We start from the raw sequence: 21661 nt of genomic DNA on the forward strand, positions 1-21661 counted from the left end.
ACCATGATAAGGGCTATTGAAATCAACAGTTTGAAGCAAAGTGATAGATGGAGGAACTAGAACTGTTTTATAAGTTGCTGGTGCCCACATAGCTACAGTAGAACAGGGCCCAGTCATGTTCAGTTTGTTAGCTAGGTTAATGTTACGCAGTATTCAAAATAATGATAATTAATTTCAGAATATTGATAATACGGAAGTTGTTTGTGTGTAGTATCAGAACCATATTGGACAGTTGTAGGCCGCTTGTAGAGAAATTGAACAGACTATTACTGGAACAAGTTAATAACTTCCGTTTACTTAACTGAACACATATAGAAAACATTTTTTGAAAATTTGGTCTTTTAACAGTGTAATGAAAGGAAACTCATTTAAGTAAGACAAAAAAGACTTTAGAAAGAATCAGGTTGATTTGAAAATTACAAACTATGTCCTCAAGAAACAAGATTGTATACAAAGGCTTTGATGACAAATGAAATTGGTTGAATTCTGTGATATAAATGAAATGTTATGTATCTTTCAGATGGGCTGTGATTTTAGCATTTGATGTTAAAGTAGAACGTGATGCTCAAGAAATGGCGGACAGTTTAGGAGTTAGAATATTTACTGCGGACATTATTTATCATCTTCAAGATGCATTTTTAAAATTTCGTGATGAGCTTAAAAAGCAAAAACAAGAGGAATACAAAAACATTGCCGTGTTTCCGTGCAAGTTACGTGTATTACCTCAGTTTATATTTAACTCAAGAGACCCTATTGTTGTTGGTGTATCTGTGGAAGCGGGACTTCTGAAACATGGCACGCCAGTCTGTGTGCCTAGTAAAGAGGTGAGTTTTGGCCAGCATTATTTGTTTGTGTTAAAAATGCAGAATCTAGATTTAATTTTATCATCATGTCTTAGATTTCCTGCTTAAATTATAGAGTTGTCTGTCTAAATAGTGTGGCAGGAAAAATCAGGGTTTGGATTCTAACAGGCTGAAAGCACAGATTTTGAAAATATGGTAAGATGACTAATATACTACTGTGATTTTATATTCAGTATTATGACAATTTACGGAAATAAAACAGACTTTATTAAATTACACATCCCGCCAAAAAAAGGCATTGATATATAACTGTTTCCTGTTTTTAACCATGACTTTGCTGCGCTTAGCATACGACATTTGAAAGACGACAAAATTTGCTGAATTTATTTATTTCTGTTTTGAACAAAATGTAAAATTTGAAAAAAGATAGTTTTGCACTTGAAGAGGTACTCCTCCAAAGTACAAACAGACTTTTAAAATTACGAAAACAGTAAGATATATCAAATATAAATTAACATAAATTAGTGTTATTTAAAATGTTAAATGAGAATGCTGCAAGGTATACAGCTAAATTCTTTCCGCATCACAATTCTATTCATTATACAGTCAAACCTGTATTAAGCAGTCAGCCAGGGCTGCTTTACCCTTACCCTGCTAAATTTCTATAATGAACTTGTCCATCTTTCAAATTGGACAGTACCATTAACTGTTAAAAGGGGTGCATACCAAAAAGATACTGACTGAATGGCAAACAGTGCAGATCATGATCTGCACTGGTCGCAAAAGAAGAATTAATCGTGTCCCTAAAATTTAGGCAGATGGCTGCTTATAACAATTTAATATTAGAACAGAAAGTCTTTTTGGGAAGTAAGCATACTGGCTGTTTAAGTCAAGTGACTGGATAATACATGTGGCTGCTGAGACAGGTTCAAATGTAGTCAAAGTTTTATAGCATGACTAACACAGTAGAATACTTTTCTATATATTTTACAGACAACACAAGTGTTTGTATCAGTAGCTTTCTTAATCCCATAGCTTAATGTTTACAATTACTGACAAATGAAATCACTTGCTAATTTGCAAACAAAAATGGACGACAATATGGAAGGGAGCCCCTTTAATGTGAAAGGCTTATGCTTGATGTAACAGAGAATGTAAATAATGAAAGATGTAACTTCAATAGCTCACTGATTGCTTCAGAAATATACTTTTCATACTCATAGGTATGGTATGGCTTTTTAGTTTATTAACAATTTTTGTCGTTGATTCATCTTTAAAGATTTTATACCCCTCATTCCATCTCCTCATTAAGTTCTGTAAACTGGCACCTGTCATGAAAGACCTTTTATACAAAAAGTTTCAACAAGTGGCAAAAAGTCCTCTTTGATAGCAGATTCCACAAAAAACTATTTTATGTTTTATCTATGACATTCTGTTAAGATGTGCTTAAGAAGAAAAAAAAGAGGGAGAATTTCAAAGTGAGTTTGCACTATCAAACATTGGGTAGACATTCTGGACTGAAGCTTTTACAGTTTGAACTCTTCTTTCACACTAACTACTGTATACATACCACGAATGATCAGTAGTGAAAGTTTGTCAGATTGTCTTCTTGTTGTTATTGTTACAGCTATAAGTTATAAACCAGAGTACTCATTTGGCTGTTTTGGAGGCGAAATGTTGGTACTTTCTTTTCCCCTAAAAAAATGACGTGTTTTTCCCCTTTTTTCAGTGACAAATTCCCATGGAAAACAATATTAACTTGTTATTTCACTTACTTTACTTTTTGTTCTTAAGGAAGGTTAATGTTTTCGATAATTACTTAGGAGAAAAAAAAAAATAGTATTACTAAGTTTAATAAGAAAACATTATGCATCCATGGGTAAAAAACGTTTAACTTACCCTTTTTATCTAAAAATAACAAAAAAATCTCATTTTAGAGGTTATTACTACCCAACATGTTGCAAGTGAAGAGATGTGTTATAGCCCATTTCACAGGAACTTCCCAATTTATAAGAATTATTTGAGCCGTGCCATGGGAAAACCAACATAGTGGGTTTGCGACCAGCATGGATCCAGACCAGCCTGCGCATCCGCGCAGTCTGGTCAGGCTCCATGCTGTTCGCTTTTAAAGCCTATTGGAATTGGAGAAACTGTTAGCGAACAACATGGATCCTGACCAGACTGCGCGGATGCGCAGGCTGGTCTGGATCCATGCTGGTCGCAAAGCCACTATGTTGGTTTTCCCATGGCACAGCTCATTTGTAAAATCATATCATGTAGAGGCTTATCAGCTGAATGCTTGTAGCTCACCTGAGCCTGAACTGTTGTCATAGTGAGGAGTTGGTTGTCACGCAATTATCTTTCTTAATCTTCTTCTTTGAAACTGCTATAACCCCAACTAGCTTTTCATAGAATTACATATAAGGAATCTTAATCTTTGAAATGCCCAAATAGAACAATCTTTACAGAGATTTCTATACTGTAGGCTACCTTCTGTTGTAATTACGTGGACAGTTTCAGGGTAGTTTCTTAATTCAATGTCTTATATATTCCTAAATTATCAACTTAATGTCTTCACATTTTAGCTGTTTTTCGATCGTACAAGACTTAGAAATCTATAGAGAGAAAATCTAAACTGTAAAATGTGTTAATAGAGAAAACCAAATGTCAAACTTCGATATCTGTTTTTAAGTAGGTCATTTCCTCTCCCGATGGCAGATGGAAAACTAATCTACAATAGGAAATACACCCAAATACATTTCTAATTATTTGAAGGCCATTTAAAGGCCAATAAAACTATTACTTCAGTTTTGGGACATGCGACACGATGCGACACGACATATAATTGATACGCTTTTATTTCAGGTAGAAAAATGGTTTCCTGTAATTTAACTATCTCGAGGTGATAACATTATTCAGGCCTGCTGGACCGGAAAATGAGTTTGAAGCTTTAGACATGGCATTAAAGCATTTAAATTTCATAATTGGAAAAAAATGATTTAGCATGGCTCATTAGATAAGCTGTCAAGATGTTGAAAAATACATTTTGTAATCATTAAAAGTCATTGAATCTGGAGTACAAAATAGATTAATGTGATAATGATACAGGTAGCAGCCTGAAAAGTAATCTGTTACAAAAAAACTATCAAGAGATAGTTTGTTACCAAAGATGGTAATTTATTCTGTCTGAATTTACTTTACATGTGTCTCAGTTTCCGATGTACTTGATAGTGCATTTGAACTTACCCCATCCACTTGCAGTGCAACTCCTCCAACAAGAGAATCTGCCCTATCTACCTTCTGTAATTCCACCCCTCCCCTCAGGCACTGAAGTACCCACCAGTGGGCTTGAACCTGATCTGCCCAGCTGTATTCTACTCCTCCCCTCAGGCACTGAAGTACCCACTAGTGGGCTTGAACCTGATTGCCCACCTGTATTCCACTCCTCCCCTCAGGCACTGAAGTACCCACCAGTGGGCTTGAACCTGATCTGCCCAGCTGTATTCCACTCCTCCCCTCAGGCACTGAAGGACTCACCAGTGGGCTTGAGCCTGATCTGCCCACCTGCAATTCCACTCCTCCCTTCAGGCACTGAAGTACTCACCAGTGGGCTTGAGCCTGATCTGCCCACTTGCAATTCCACTCCTCCCCTCAGGCACTGAAGTACTCACCAGTGGGCTTGAACCTGATCTGCCCACCTGCAATTCCACCTCTCCCCTCAGGCACTGAAGTACTCGCCAGTGGGCTTGAACCTGATCTGCCCACCTGCAATTCCACTCCTCCCCTCAGGCACTGAACTTGACTGAAGTACTCACTGATAAGCTTAAGGCAGCCCACCCCCCTTCCTTTCAGGCACAGAAGTATTCACCAGTGGGCTTGAACCTATTCCACCAACTGGTCAGCTTTACAAACTAGAATTCAAAAATTTTACTACTGAAATATACCTTTGATCTTTTAAGGGTTAGTATAGTTTTATTTTTTTGTGAAATAGATTTTTATAGAAGGAATAAAATTTTTAGGAAAGAATTAGTTGACCTTTTCAGACAGATCAGTTAATATTTTTCATGTTTGTTTCAGTTTGTATTCCTTGGAATTGTGAACAGTATAGAGGTTAATCATAAACCTGTAGATATTGCAAGGAAAGGGCAGGAAGTCTGCATTAAAATAGAGAACGTTCCTAGTGAGACACCTAAACTGTACGGTCGGCATTTTGATCATACTGACATACTGACTAGTCGGGTAAGTTAACTATGCTACACTATCTGTAATGTTACTAAGGATTTCTCTGCCAAAAACAGCTCATTCCCAACTGCATAAATTTGATATTTTGTATTCAAGTTAAGATGCACAAGCTTCCCAATATGCTAATTATATCTCGTCATTTTTCAAGTGACACTGAAGTTACAAGATGTATTATAAAAGTGGATACCTAAAACATGTAAAATGTGTCTCTTTGCACGTACAATCTATAAACATTACATGTAATATTTTTTAAGCTATGTTCATCTGTATTTGACCCTTCTGACTCAATTTATCTATTTGAAGTGTTCATCTTGCTATGGAGATGCTACTGAAGTACATATGTATCTCTCAAGTTTCAATTATTATATCTGTAATGTGTTATAATTGTATATTTTGGACACCTGTTTGTCAGCTAGATATAAAATTGTAAGGCCCTGCACAAGACAAGCACATGCACAAGTTCATCGAAATGGATATTTTGTTTTTGCTTGTTTTAAATTTTTCTGAAACCTTCCCAAAATTTGTTTAAAAATACCTTCTTTTATAGGTTAATTTAGGCACAAATTGAGACATGATAATGTATATTTATTTAGATACCTGCTGAATGACAGTCTTCTTCATTTAAATATTATAATTTGAGAGTATAAAATTTCATAATGAAGGTCATATACAGTTACAATTTTATTTAACATTTCCAGTAATTTATTCGAGTCGGAAGGTCATATTAATGGAACACGACACTTCTTAAGACAGTAATAAGCTGATTAGTGTTGCAATAACGCATTCATTGACTTATTTTGGTATGTAAAAGTACCTTTAAACAATTGTTTTCACTGACAGGAAAGGAACACAGGAAATAGATGGATATTTTTGGAAAACATTAGCATTTGTAGACGTCAGAATTTAAGAAAATTTACATATGGACATATTTTTGTCTTTTTTGTCCGTTTAAAGAAATGACTCATTATCACCAGTGTTACCAGAAACTGCTTCAGATTGAAAATACAGAAATAAATATTCATAATTTTTAGCTCATCTGATTTTTTGAAAAAAAATGATGAGTTATTGTCATCACTTGAGCGGTTGTCGGCGTCGGCGTCGGCGTCGGCGTCGGCGTTGCCTGGTTAAGTTTTATGTTTAGGTCAGCTTTTCTCCTAAACTATCAAAGCTATTGCTTTGAAACTTGGAATACTTGTTCCCCATCATAAGCTGACCCTGTATAGCAAGAAACATAACTCCATCTTGCTTTTTGCAAGATTTATGGCCCCTTTTGTACTTAGAAAATATCAGATTTCTTGGTTAAGTTTTATGTTTAGGTCAACTTTTCTCCTAAACTATCAAAGCTATTGCTTTGAAACTTGGAATACTTGTTCACCATCATAAGCAGACCCTGTACATCAAGAAACATAACTCCATCTTGCTTTTTGCAAGATTTATGGCCCCTTTTGGACTTAGAAAATCAGTTTTCTTGGTTAAGTTTTATGTTTAGGTCAGCTTTTATCCTAAACTATCAAAGCTATTGCTTTAAAACTTGCAACACTTGTTCACCATCATAAGTTGACCCTGTATAGCAAGAAACATAACTCCGTCCTGCTTTTTGCAAGATTTATGGCCCCTTTTTGACTTAGAAAATATCAGATTTCTTGGTTAAGTTTTATGTTTAGGTCAACTTTTTCTCTTAAACTATCAAAGCTATTGCTTTGAAACTTGCAACACTTGTTCACCATCATAAGCTGACCCTGTACAGCAAGCAACATAACTCCATCCTGCTTTTTGCAATAATTATTGCCCCTTTTGGACTTAGAAAATCATTTTCTTGGTTGAGTATTATGTTTAAGTCAACCTTTCTCATAAACTATCAAAGCTATTGCTTTAAAACTTGCAACAGTTTTTCACCATCATAAGTGGACACTGTACATCAAGAAACATAACTCTATCCTGCTTTTTGCAAGAATGATGGCCCTTTTTAGACTTAGAAAATCATGGGTAGGACAATATTTCTATTACACAAAAAAAATCAGATGAGCGTCAGCACCCGCAAGGCGGTGCTCTTGTTGTTTATAAGTTTGTTGAGTTTACGAACATGTCTTGTTTATAGTCTCTGTTAAAATTTTAGTGTGTGTGCATTAAAGTAATAGTGTAACAGTGCATTACAATTTTTTCCCGCTAACCCAAGCTAAAACCACAGAATTTCTAACTGTAATTGTGTGTATAAGAAGACTTAATTTATGTACGAGATAACCTTCTCGGATGCATCTTTAATGCAAACTACTTTATGAGCTGATCAAATACCAAAAGTTTGTTTTGACACTCTGATTTAATAGTTTTTTTGTGTCGTTAAGCGCTCATTTTGGTAGTCGACTGATAAATAAATAAGGGGTTATTAAAGTACACCAAAATATCAAATTTTGTTCATTTTAGGCTTATTCATATATGTTTTTTTTTAATGGTGTAAAAAATCTTATTTTCATCCCTTGCATGTAATTTTATTAGTATATCCCATTAAGAAATGTTAATAGCGGAATTATAGCAAAGAAATATAGTAAAATTTGAATACTGATAAGGGATATGAGAAATGTTGAAATGTCTGTAGTAATTATACATCCAACTTGCCAGACTGTATGAAGATTGTTGGTCAGCCAGTCCAAGCGAATTATGAACATTATAAATAGAATGATATTTATGTTGTATTCCCTAAGCTTTTGACTTGCTATTGACATTTTGGAATAAAATTTCAGTCTGCTTACACCACATTTTTGTCAACATATCGATACATATTCATTGTCCCTCATAGAGTTCTAACATGCTGATGAACCACAGTTTGCTTTATCAGAGAATTTTCTTTGAATTTTTGGAGTGCTCTTTAAAGATATATATTGCTTTAAACAGAAAAAAGGCCATGGTGTTTTTTAACCAGGTTTTCAACAAAAACCTGAGTTATTAGATTGGGGTATGTCGTTGGTCGGGCGGATGGGCGGGCGGCGGCGTCAAACTGGTGTTTCCGGTCAATAACTTTTGTTTCGGTAAAGATATTTGAATAAAACTTGGTATGTATGTAGCTTATATCAAGACAAAGGCTGGGATTGATTTTGGGGTTTCTGGGGTCAAGGTCAAGGTCACTGTTACTTAAAATAGAAAAAGGGGTTTCCGGTCAATAACTTTTGTTTCAATAAAGATATTTGAATAAAACTTGGTATGTATGTAGCTTATATCAAGACAAAGGCTGGGATTGATTTTGGGGTTTCTGGGGTCAAGGTCACTGTTACTTAAAATAGAAAAAGGGTTTCCGGTCAATAACTTAACTTGGGAATGAGCTATCATGATGAAACTTGGTGTATAGAAAACTTATATAAAGTTGTAGCTTGGGATTGATTTTGGGGTTTCTGGGATCAAGGTCAAGGTCATTGTTACTAAAAATAGGGTAAGGGTTAGGTTAGGGTTAGGGTTAGGGTTGTGCTTTAAAGTGGTGCACTGTGATTCAGTATACTTTTTTATTCTTATGAAAAGTGTTGAAAACCTGGTTTCGTGGCATTGCCGCGTTTCTTGTTCTTATGTGTAAAGAGCAAAACTGTGAGGTACGGTGATCGTAGTTTTTCATCAGCTGCAACAAAAAGTTATGGAATACTCTTCCGGCTACCATTAGAGACGCTAAAAGTTTGGATGCTTTCAAAAAATCATTAAAAGCACACTTTTTTTCAAGGTCTTTTGAAACTAACTTAGCACTGGAAAACAAGCTGTTGTATGACTGTACAATAGAAGTTATTTACTGTTCTTTATTGTTCTTTAAAATATCTAGTATAATTACTATGTAGAGTCAAACCTGATTCTAGCTAACTACCTTTTAATGTTGATATATTTTTGTGTTGTATTGTGTGTCCGTATCATTCTGTGATATGTTGTTTGTACAGCGCTTATGAGAATTTATTTTACAGACGAAAAGAGCGCTATAAAAATCTGGTAAATAATAATGTGTGCATTGGCATAGAATGTATAGGTTGATGTATTACATAAAAGAAACTGGGATGATAAATGGCAAAAGTTGATGGATTAAATATATGCATGTATATATATAATGACTGTAGACTAGTACAGATAGGTCTGGTACTTGTTTGAGTACCGGTAATGACATATATGACAGGGGAACATATTTGTTTCGGTGTAGAACCTGTATGTTAAGAGGGCTCATGAAACTTCTACTACTGACCTACTTATCTTAACTTTATCCTACCTGTTTGAACTTGCCTGTATAATGTATTTACCTGTAAATATTCATACCTCAGTTCTAACAGAAAAATATATATTTCCCTCATCTTTAATCAAGTTGATCCATCTGTTGCAAAATATTTTATGGCATGAACTACTTTGCAGAAGTTACCAGGGCAGTATGTTGATTTCTAGGAGATAAGATAAGTCACCCAGATCTATAAGCAGGACATTATAATGAAAGATACAGTATTGTAAATGAAAACTTTCTGTATCAAGAGTAGTTTCACCCTGTCAATCGGTCTGTCTGTCTGTAAATGGGGAGCAAGATTTTATAGAACTACAACAAATTGTTCAGTTTTCCTTGTCGTTGATACTGTTTTACTCCCCAGGCCCTGCATTAGGGCCCTGCATTTTGTTGGAAGCCCTGTAGTAATCACTGTCTGTCTCTGTCTATCCATCCGTCCATCCATTGTCCATCTGTCTGTCTGTCGGATTTTTTAATTATCTCCCTTTATTAAATTTAGTTGTGTACATTCTGAATACAAGGACAGAGAACATAAGGGATAGCAGTGTACAAGAACTATACCTCTACCTTGCATACATTTTCAAGTTTCTCTCAATTGAACTAACTCTTAAACTCTTATAACACTTCTGTCTAGAGGATAAGAGTAACTTTGTTTAACTTTGCAGTGTACAAGAACAATAACTCTACCTTGTTTACTATCTGAATTATCTCCCTTCATTAAATTAAGTTGCCCTGGTCATTACTGTTAAATTCTGCATACAAAGACAGGCATAATAATTATTATGAACCGTAGATATTATTTATTTCTTGTTATTATAGTTACCTCATGTATCTGTCATAGGTTAGAATGTATGATTAAATTACTTGAAAGTAATGTTGAATCAATTCTCTTTAACACATCCTTTTATGACATTGACAGTATAAGTTTATGTGTAACATTGAAAGCAGTGCTTATCAAACCATGTAATTATGCATATTTTCTATTTGGACAGCTATTTTATTAGTTTTTAACACAAATTAAAGCAATATGGAACTGAAATTGCTGTACACAAGAACTGTAACTGTGCATTGAATAAGGTTCAAACTATCTCCCTTTTTGCAAGTAGTTTCCCTTGTCCAAAGCATAATCCCAGCAGTACTGAAGACATTTTACTAGTCCCCTATTGGTTCACTGGATGACAGTATAGGAAGGCCCTCCGTCTGTCCATCTGTCTGTCTGCAAATCTGGATCCTGCAATTACTCATACAAGTATTCAAGCTAGGTTCATAAAACTTGGTTTTTGTATAGAGGGCAGTATTGTAGATAATGCACATAATTATGTGACATGCTTGTAGCTCAAAAGGTCAAGGTCACTATTGAAGGTCAAGTAAAAATTTGTTTCTGCTCCATAACTTTTATGTGCATTGATGGATTATCTTAATACTGCACACAAATGTTCCCCATGATGACACAGATCTATGCTTGTAGGTCAAGGTCACTGTTGAAATTTAATTACCAGTAAGGGACTTCTGTATTGCCACTGCAATACTCGGTCACTTGTTGAAACTTAAAATATAGATACATACTATGTGGACAAAAACCATAACTCAATTTTGGTATATACCTTTCTATTCATTTCCCTTTTTGATTAAGTGTGTCCAAAAGAACAGAGAGAGCTATTCTACCTATCTGACTGTTGAAGTTCAGCATTGATGTCACACATTGGTTAAAACTTTTTTTGCAAGTTCATTATCTCAGTAACCATTGCATGTATTGTTTTGGGACGTTTAGCTTCCTTGTAATGAAGTAAGCAAGTTAGATAATTCGTGATTGAATTTAATTAAATTTTTGGCCTTATTTTACTCTTTGGTTAAAGTTTGCATGCGACCGTCAAGCTGCCATCTCTGAAACAGTTACATATATTATATTACAACTTCTCACAAGACATCCTCAGCAGAGGTACTCACATACCCAAGTTAAAAGAACTCTTGTTTGAAATTCATTCAAATTATTGCCCTTGTTTGACATAGAAAATTTGGTTGAAGCTTTTCATGCAAATGGAATGTGAGTTTGAGCCTCACTCAGGTCACAGAATTTTTCATGTGAGGAAGCCATCCAGCTGGCTTACGGAAGGTCGATGGTCCTACCTAGGTGCCCGCTCTTTATGAAATAATGCCCAGAGAGGCAGTGTCCTGCGGTCTGGCCTCCACCATCAAAGCTGGAAAGTCGCCATATGGCTTATACTTGTGTTGGTGCGACGTTAAAGCCAACAATAATACTAATGATAAACTTTTATTCAAGTAAGCATTTTTAATTACCTCCCTTTTATAGGTTGTACTTTGTAATTATGAAAGATCACCAGCCTCCATTCAGACTGGATTGTTTTATCACTGAGAGATGAAATAAAAATATTGATTTGGAGTTTATTACATGTATAATTATGTCGATTGATGGGAGGAAAGTAACAAAAGAGAAAGATTACATTTAGCTTCATTATTAATGTAATGATATTACTACTACTTACAAACAAGAAAGGTAGGACCAGTGTTGGTCGGCAATATGTTTAATTTCATAAAAACACTAATTGTTCTGGAATTTTCTTCAGGTGCCAAAAATACCAGGATAAGTACACAAATCAAGCTGAAAATAGAATGTTGTTTATTGTTAATCGCCATGAAATCTCTCCTGACCTGTTTTATAATTCCTGTAGAGGCCATAAATCACAGAATTAACATCTATTTACAGACATTGTCTATCTTGTTCTCTAGTGCTTCTCATATCTTTCTGGCCACAAAGTGTTTATTCTTTCTAAATGTTAAAACTGGCATAAAATATGAAAATGTCAGTAAACAGTGGAGTTGAAGAATTCTGACATTTCATGCACTTGTCCTTTAATAAGAGTATTCCACCCCCACAAATGGTTTAAATGGTAGAGGTAATGGTGTGTTTCCTTATGTGTGTCTGTCTGTTCATCTGTCCATCCGACAAAATTTGTTTTAGCCCTTACCTGGCTAATTTTGCATATATTTCCCTCTTGTCCATCTTCTAATTTGGACAGTACCATTAACTGTTAAAAGGAGTGCTTACCAAAAAGGTACTGACTGAATAGCAAACAATGCAGATCATTCATGAGATCTGCACTGGTCACAAAGTCTGAAGCATGATAAGGGTTAAGTTGGATCTTTTTCAAACTTTGTCACAAGTTATGTGCAATGTTAACAGATATACAATACTTCATTTGTGTATCTCCATGATGAAAATGGTTGGGTCTTGAAGTTTTGATGATCTGGGTAAATGCAGTGAAATAACAGAATAAATTTAAATCATGTCCATGTGAAAATAGCGAAATCTCTTAATTAGTCATCCAGAAACATAGAGTTTCATAATGATTGTGCCCAGTAATTGAGTGATTACCTTGCAACCTGTATAGATATGATAGACCAGGTGGGCAAATAGATTAGACAAACATGCATATACCTATCTACAGTATCATATTTACCTATTATCTGTGTATGAATAAATTGACGGCAATCTAAATCTATTCAAATTTTATGCAAATCAGATTCAGCGATAAGTTGTATCAGTCTATATCAGAACATTTAATGAACTTGATATTGAATGAAAAGTTTAGCTGGTCTTGCCTTTATGAATGAATATGTCAAACAAGGAAATAGGAGGGAAAAAGTTTTCTGTGTTTACTCTAACTTATGCTAATTTAGTAATTAAATGTCAGCGGTTTATCTCATTGTCTTTCGTTCCTTTTTTGTCCCGACATGTGCATTTCCTTGATGATGAATTTTTGTGTTTGCATAATTATCTAAACTTGGAAGGAAACAAGTTAGCATACATCACAATGTTAAAAGGTTACACCAGGTCAGTCACATTGAAGCAACCTTTAATGAGATTTTTCACTTTTCATAAATTCTTTTAGAGATGGTTGTGCAACCATGATTGTCCAAGTAATGCTAATTTTCTAATGAATTTTGGCTAAATATGAAATTCTTTAACAAACATAATACAGTAATACTTATAATCTTATATTTACCTAGGCTAAGTATGCCTTTCAGATTAATACTGCAACAAGCATATGAAAAACAAATTTTAAAAATATCTCTTAGACTAGTAAAAGTCTAGCCATAATTACACAAATAAATGTTCATATCCATTACTTGACCAAAATCTCTTTACTCTAGCCTTGCGGACTTACATGCCTTAAGTTAAAAAGCTAACTGATCAACTTAACATCCTACAGTTTGGCATCGACTAGGCATGCAGCCTTGTGGATTATGTAGTTCTTAATCATGTTGCTTAAAGCCAAAGGGATGGCTAAGTGTTTGTATATTTTCGGATACATACAGCCTTTAAGATCAGTTTGTCCACATTTTCTAACAATATGTGTTATTGTTGTATATTATTCTAATAAAGATACAGAGAGAGCCTTTAAGATTCATTATTGTACATTTTCTGTGATTGTTGTATATTTTCAGTGTGTATATGCTATTGTTGTATATTTTGTGTCAGTACTTGATAGTGTTGTACATTTTGTGTCAGTACTTGATAGTGTTGTACATTTTGTGTCAGTACTTGATAGTGTTCTATATTTTGTGTCAGTACTTGATAGTGTTGTACATTTTGTGTCAGTACTTGATAGTGTTCTATATTTTGTGTCAGTACTTGATAGTGTTGTACACTTTGTGTCAGTACTTGATAGTGTTGTACATTTTGTATCAGTACTTGATAGTGTTGTTTATTTTGTGTCAGTACTTGATAGTGTTGTACACTTTGTGTCAGTACATGATATTGTTGTATACTTTCAGATATCTAGAGCCTCTATAGATGCAGTTAAGGACCATTTCCGAGAAGAGATGACAAAACAAGACTGGGCATTAATGGTGGAACTTAAAAAGCTCTTCCAGATCTTATAATGAACTTTTCATAAAAAAAGATATTGTTTAAACACAGAATCAAGCAAATGTTTGTACTTTATGCCAGTTGTTGACACCAGGCATGCTTGCAATGTTAGAAATAGGAAAGGAGGTCGACCTTTCTTAGTGCAAAAGTTGTTGTATATTTCTTGGATGGAGACTATGATTACCTGACTAAAGGTGTCATATATCTGCTGTGAACCTTACTGCCTTATACTGTAATAAAAAAGTCACCATATTTCTATACCCTGGCAAGGCCATGACATTAACATTCAAATAACTGTTAAAATCAAGGCAGTCAAGTAAGTCAGATATTTGAAAAGAATATTTTTCCATCAGTATTTTTTCAGTAATCTTCTGTTGTCTAGAAATAAGTCTTTCTAGCCCTTACCCTGCTAAATTTCTATAATGAACGTGTCCGTCTTTCAATTTGGACAGTGTCATTAACTGTTAAAAAGGGTGTTTGCCAAAAAGATGCTGACTGAATGGCAAACAGTGCAGATCTTGATCAGACTGCACAGATGTACAGGCTGATTATGATCTACACTGGTCACAAGGGCAGAATAAATCGTGTCCAGCATGATAAAGGGTAATGTACACACATGTACATGTTTTTTCAGTTAGTAAAAGGTATTGGTCACTTTTGTAAGACAGAAATTTAGAAACATGCCATAGTCGGATATGAAGGATATGAATTTTTTGCCAGACTTACAAGGAAAGTACACAGTATAGATCTGAAATGCTACACTAACTCTGACAAAAAATGAGCATAATGTGATATTGTAACTGGGGATAAATGTCTTTTATATCATTGTATTTAAGTAAACAACTTTTTTTGCCCACCCAGATTTTGATCTAGTACTACTCTATTTGCACCAATATCAAGTTTTTATTAGAGATAGATTGCTCTTTTTTATCAGATCATTTCATTCTATCTGTTTAAAATTGGTCCTGATTAAAAGAAATTTTAGGTAATGGGAATGTAAAAACTGTCAAATTGTATTTCTGTAAACATTCAGTAGTGACCTGAAAACTTTAGAAAATAATGTCAAAATTTGTTGAAAAATTAAGTCCAATGAAACAGCATATGCTTAAACTATAGGGGCCCATTTTACAAAAGTTCATAAGTTATATCCAAAGTTCTTTCCCCGAGTATGAACTTTTAAAACACATTAATTTCAAAGACCGTAACTCAAATAGTTTTAAAATGGTGTTGTTAATTCAATTTTAAGACAAGTTATTTATGTTTGACTCCTATTCTAAGAATAGCCAAACAGTTATAATGAATATACTTAAAATGATGTTCATGAAACACCTTAACACCTAAGTTCTTTCTCCTAAAGTAAGCTTTGTAAAATTGGCCCCAGATTGATAGAGGAGATTCTGTTAGAACACCCCATATCACAAGTATCATTCAATTGTTAAGACACTCGCCTGACATGCTCAATTTGTTGGTGTGAGGCATGGTAGTTAAATTAAGTGCAGTCATGTCAAACAAATGATTGAAATACTATTATGGAAATAAATCTATGAATATTGATGATTTCGGTGAAAATCTACATCATATTAAATTGAAAATAACTAGAAAACCAAGTATCAGCAATATTATTTGCCAGCAATATATTTTTTCAGACCTACAGTGTATTTATTATGTATTGTGTACAAATATAAAGATATGAATATTGTTTTTTCAGGAAGGAAGACACATGTTGATATATGTTTCTACAGGATATGTTGTCTGGCCTAGATAATGAACTACTTTATTTTACTCTGATTACATCATTCACTCCTTATTTATGCTAAATTTACTATTGTATTCATACATTGTGTCGGATAGTCATCTTTTGTCTATTTTGAAAAATCCACCATATTTATATACAAACTTGATGATGTGGTGTGTGTTGCCTCAATTTGACATCTCTCTTACAGTCTGTTTGTTTTAATGTTTCAAATGGAATTATTAAATGAAATGTTTGGAACTGTTAGCAAATAAATCTACCAGGTCATTAATTTTGATAGATGGTAATAAGGAAATCCCATTTTTAATTTGAAATTAATCCCAAAACCAAGCAGAAGCTTGGGGGTGGGGGGAGGTTGACAAAATTTCCATTTATTGGGGTGGGGGTAGTGGGAGGCAGTGAACTTCCGTATTCATGACACGATGGCATTCACCTTCATGTCTCAGTTTCAAAAATGCTCTTTCTTCAGTAAAGGGGAGAAAAACTGTGTACCTTACTATCTATTGTCCTGATTTCTTTATGGAAGTCAATGAGAATATCTGTTTTTACACATGACAGACGTTTAAATATATATTTTGAGTAATTACTTTTTATGTTAAACCAGGTATCAGCTTAATTTTCTAGACTACATGTATATAGATGTTTTGATTGTGTCATCATCCCACAACAGTGTTGTTAATGTCAAAACCAAACGAGTATGTCATGTTATGACAACATCATACAGCAGTGTTGTTAATAATGTCAAATGCAAACTGCTCTGTGGCTAAAGTTGACATTCCATGACAGTGCTATTAATGTCAAAACCAAACAACTACCAGTATGTCTAATGTCAACAGTCAATCATAATGATTTAATGAACATGTCAAAACATTTAATGTCAACATGTAGTCCTAATGTTTAAGGTTGGCTTGCAATAATAAGCTGATTAATGTCAACAGACAACCAGTACAAACAGTTACATTTGCAATGTAAAAGCCCCATCATTCATATTAGTTGAGTTTAATGTCAACTTTCAGCAGCCATGGCTGCGTAGTCAACAGTAAAAATCTACAAATTTGTGTAGAATTTTTTTAAAAAGTGTAAGTTAAAAGCAGTCCAGCAGTGCCATTTATACCTTCAAATACCTACCAGCCGGGTGTTTTTTCAGAACTTTCATTAAAAAAAAATCAGTGGTCATTAATAAGCAGAGATATTTGAACCTTCACTGTTATTATTCAGTAGTTCTTTCTGACTTTAATACCCTTGTGCTACCTTATGATGAACAGCCATGTGTTGTAAAAAAAAAAAGCATCAAATATATCCATTCATCTTGTATATACATTTATATTTTTGAAAGCAGTTTTGTGAAAAATATCTACTGTGAAAACAACTGATTATACGAGGGGAACGATATCTGTAAGAAATAAAATATAGCAGAACTGTGTTTTAATATATTTAAACACAGTTAAGAATTTATATGCTTGAGGAATAATTTGTAAGGGGTTTAGTCCAAATAAATTGTTCTATGCTGCATATAACTAATTCCGGGGGTTCATAAGTATAAAAACGTTTTGCTATAATATTGGTGCCTGAAGATATCCTGTGAATTATTTTGCCCACATTATCAAGTGATGGTGTGTGAATTAAATGTAACACTGTTCAGTTATATCATTTCCATTCTGAAATATCTAAAATGTAAAATAGTAGATCCAGTATGGGCACCATATATAATATTGACCTGATAAATTGACATGGTTTAATGAAAACAAAACATGGTTGTTCAAGTTAGAATGTATTATAGCATGTTATGTTTGTTTTTTTTTTTTCAACAGGAATTGATTTTTGTGAAATATTTGAAAAAAATGTATATTTAAAATGTTAAAATTGGTCTCTGCTTTGTTTGGTGCATGTATAAATCGCAGAAAAAGATGGAATAAAATGCTACAAAATGATATACATGTTTTTGTGTACTTGTGTGATGGTTGTGCAACGTTTTGCTGGTAATCTTCTTGATGGATTCTCAATGTCATTTGGAAGTTTGAAAATATGCCATTAACTGATATACTGTTGTTATGATAACATTTTACATAACTAAGCCAATATGGAAGTACCCTTCTGGTAGAGACCTGTTGTTTGCTTTATTTGTCCCCTACCAGTGGAACACCGGAGGGGGCTATAGGAATGCCTCCGACCGTTTGTCCATCTGCTAATCTGGATCCTGCAATTACTAAAATACTAAAAAGTATTCAAGCTAGGTTCAGAAAACTTGGTATGTGAATAGAGGGCAATATATAGATTACACACATACATGACTTATGCTTGTAGGTCAGAGGTCAAGGACACTATTGAAGGTCAAGTAAAAATTGTTTCTGCTTCATAACTTATATGCATTGATGGATTATCTTAGTGGTATACACAAACATTCCCCATGATGAGACAATGTGTCAAGACATGATCTATGCTTTTTTGGCCAAAGGTCAAGGTCACTTAACGGTCAAGTAAAATTTGTTTCTACCTCATAACTTTTAATTGCACTAAAGGATTTTTTTATTACTGCACAGAAATGATCTACATGATTAAACTATGTGCCACGCACATGACCCATGGTTGTGGGGCAAAGGTCAATTTCATTATTGAAGGTCGAGTAAAATTGTGTCTGCTTGATAACTTTTATGTGCATTGATGGATTATCTTTATACTGGACACAAATGTTCCCCATGATGACACAATGTGTTGTGTACATGATCTATGCTTGTAGGTCAAGGTCACTATTAAAATTTAAGTAAAAATAATTTTCGTTTCTTAGCTCCTAAATGCCTTGAAGCATTTATAGTCTTAAAACTGTTTCCAACAACCACAAGGGATAATAGATATACCGGTAGAGGACTTCTGTATTGCCTCTGCAATACACGGTCACTTGTTCCCCCTCACACCCACCCTGCATCCAAATGACAGTCACAAAAGTTGGTTCTCTGATGAAAAGAGCAAAAGAATTTTTCAAGAAAGATGGAACATGGATAGAGATAAATAAGGAGAAAATGCATGTCTTGTAGTTAAAATATCAAAAATCAGATCCAGCAATAGTGTAAAAGTACAAGAGGTGAATGACGTTTGACTTAAATCCCTTTGAAGTTGTGTACTAAAATGTGCTCTTAGTGATGTTTTCCTCCTGACATAGAACAGTGGTCATCAGCTGAGCATCTTTGGGACATTTTGGCTCACCACCTTGGTTTTTATAATAGTAGGTGTTTTTATGATCAATAATTTGAAAATGCTTTGATCTATATCCTTCAGACTGTATAAAAGGATTGCCTGTGGTCAGTAGATGACCCATTTGTTATGGGGGTCAAAGGTCAAGGTCACAGCAACCCAGAAATTGGTTAAGATGAAACATCACAGTAACTGTCACTAACAGTGCACAGTTTCCCATCAATAATTGCTTGAGAATGTTTGAGCCTACAACATCTTAATTTGAGCAACACCGTGAGAAAACCAACATAGTGCATTTGCAACCAGCATGGATCCAGACCAGTCCGCGCATCTGCAGTCTGGTCAGGGTCCATGCTGTTCGCTAACGGTTTCTCTAATTGCAATAGGTTTGAAAGCGAACAGCATGGATCCTGACCAGACTGTGCAGATGCGCAGGCTGGTCTGGATCCATGCTGGTTGCAAATGCACTATGTTGGTTTTCTCATGGCGCGGCTCATTTGTTAGGTTGATTATCTCTGGACACCTGTTGTTTTGCAGGTCAGTATGATCAAGGTCATGATGACCTTGAGACTGAAACTTTCCAAGTAATTACTAAAGAAGCCTTAGATCTGTGGCTGATATACCTCATAAAATGATTGCTTGTGGTCAGTAGATGACCTTTATTCTCTTAATGTTTATTAGGTCAATGTCACAGTGGAATTGTGGCTTGTGCTTCAGATTCCCTTTTGGCAATATTGTGTAGTTAGCAGATGAAGGTCGTTGGATCAAAGGTCAAGAATACAAAAATACTTGAGAAACTAACATTCCTCCTATAGGTCATCATCATAAATGTGTGTCATATGATCTGGCAACACCTTGCTAACGGCCAGATCTTCTTGAGACTTTGAATGATTGTCTATCTGAAATTTAGATCAGACAACACCTGGGTTATCTTGGGTCAATAAACAAGGCAAACAGGAAAAGTTTTGAGCCAATATATTCTACTTTATTTCCTTAAAACCTGGTCAAAATGTTTGTCTTGGAAAAGTCTAGGCAAACCTGGAATAGGGTAGTATTTCAAAATTTAGGTCATCTTTCCATCAGTTTCCATTTGTAGCTGACCTACTTTACGTGAGGCTCTGATTGAGTTTGCTGTGCTGTATACTGCCAGGAAATCTACCCTTGCCTTAATTTTTGATGTAATGAAATTCAAAGTGTATAATGGGCTATCTGTAAGTAAAAAGTAGGTTGCTATGTCTGTTACTGGAAAATCCTAGGTAATTCTACATGAAACCCAGTCAATGTTTTCAAAGGCAGATGTTGTGTAATCCGGTTTCCTCGAGTGAGCGATACAGGTCATTCATGGCCCTCTTGTTATAGAAAGTATGTCAGTCCATTAAAAAAGATAAAAACCAGGCCATGATGACCTTGAGACTGAAACTTATCAAGTAATTACTAGTGTTGACCTTGTTTGGATATGTCAGTCCTTCATACTACCACTGTGATAAAGCAGGACGTTTTTCTTATCAGGAACATAATCTTATCGGTCAGTAGTGTCCTTGCATCCAAATACTCAAACTGTCACTCTTCAGAGAAAAAATAGGTCACTGGGTCAAGTAAACAGTTTAGTTTAAACATATTTTATTGCTCATTAAATATTTACAATAATGTACAACAATTTTACGAACACAAACAAATAAGCAAATGGGTCGGGCCACAAGTTCTTACACCCTCTCCAACAGAAATAATACGAAACAAATTGGCGGGAAAATCAAAGCTTTTGTAAATTTGAAAATGAAGTAAAGCAGTATATATGCTTTTTTATGAGAGAGACTAACGTGCCATTTATACAAAATATAAAAACTGCCTCATGTTGATTTATCCACATCCTCTTTATGAAATTTTGTTCTAATAAATTCCCCACCTTATTTCGCCGATCTGTTATATCAAATGTTGTTCCAGATCAAATGCCAAAATATTTATGTATTAGACTATTACTAAAAATAAGTAAGAGTATAGACCCCCGGTATGTCACCAGGCATGTCGTTAAAGAGAATTTTTGAAGCCAACGGGGTAATTTCCGTAGAGTATTAGCCAAAAATTCAAAACTAATTTAAAGCCAAAAGTGGGTCACTGTCACGGTCAATGAGACCATAAACGACAGACCCGAGACGTTGCAAGACAAAATACCGAAGGTATCGCAAGGTCGCCCTAACAAGGGCGATTGGAGCCGCAAGTCGCTGGCTGTTGCTGTCGTTGCTGGTCCCTCGTCGAAGAGTAGATGTGCCCTTGCCCTCCCGCACCCCACGTTGAGCGTAGAGATTGGGAAGCTCGGGGTCTTTTCTGCATGCCGTTTATCGCCAGGCCGTCACTAAGAAGGTAGCTTCTTTCACACAAAACGGTCCCCTTTGGGGCCATTCCCGCCGGCTTCAGTCAGGACACTGATATAATTATGACCTTGTTCCATCGATGCCCTGTGCCGTCTCGAGGCGGGACGGAGAAGTATAATCACGGACTGGACAACTTTATCGTTTATATTTCATCTATGGAACTATTTCATGCAGCGAATCAAC

At 35.0% G+C, this 21661-nt stretch overlaps 1 protein-coding gene and 1 long non-coding RNA gene across 2 annotated transcripts in view; both read left to right on the top strand.

Moving 5' to 3' along the window:
• The window catches only part of LOC123556217 (eukaryotic translation initiation factor 5B-like), an 88088-nt gene extending 70237 nt beyond the window's left edge, over positions 1 to 17851 (top strand). The window contains exons 23-25 of the mRNA XM_045346804.2: positions 521 to 824; positions 4881 to 5042; positions 14074 to 17851. Of these exons, the coding sequence (XP_045202739.2) occupies positions 521 to 824; positions 4881 to 5042; positions 14074 to 14181 (574 nt within the window). The 3' untranslated portion in view covers positions 14182 to 17851. The remainder of the gene's footprint in view (positions 1 to 520; positions 825 to 4880; positions 5043 to 14073) is intronic.
• Positions 5056 to 8356, top strand: LOC128556831 (uncharacterized). Its single transcript, XR_008370853.1, has 2 exons — positions 5056 to 8160; positions 8301 to 8356. It is a non-coding gene; the product is annotated as an uncharacterized LOC128556831 (long non-coding RNA).
• Positions 17852 to 21661: the final 3810 nt, after the last annotated feature.

The sequence above is a fragment of the Mercenaria mercenaria genome, chromosome 5 (genome assembly GCF_021730395.1).
Source record: "Mercenaria mercenaria strain notata chromosome 5, MADL_Memer_1, whole genome shotgun sequence".
Classification (NCBI taxonomy): Eukaryota; Metazoa; Mollusca; class Bivalvia; order Venerida; family Veneridae; genus Mercenaria; species Mercenaria mercenaria.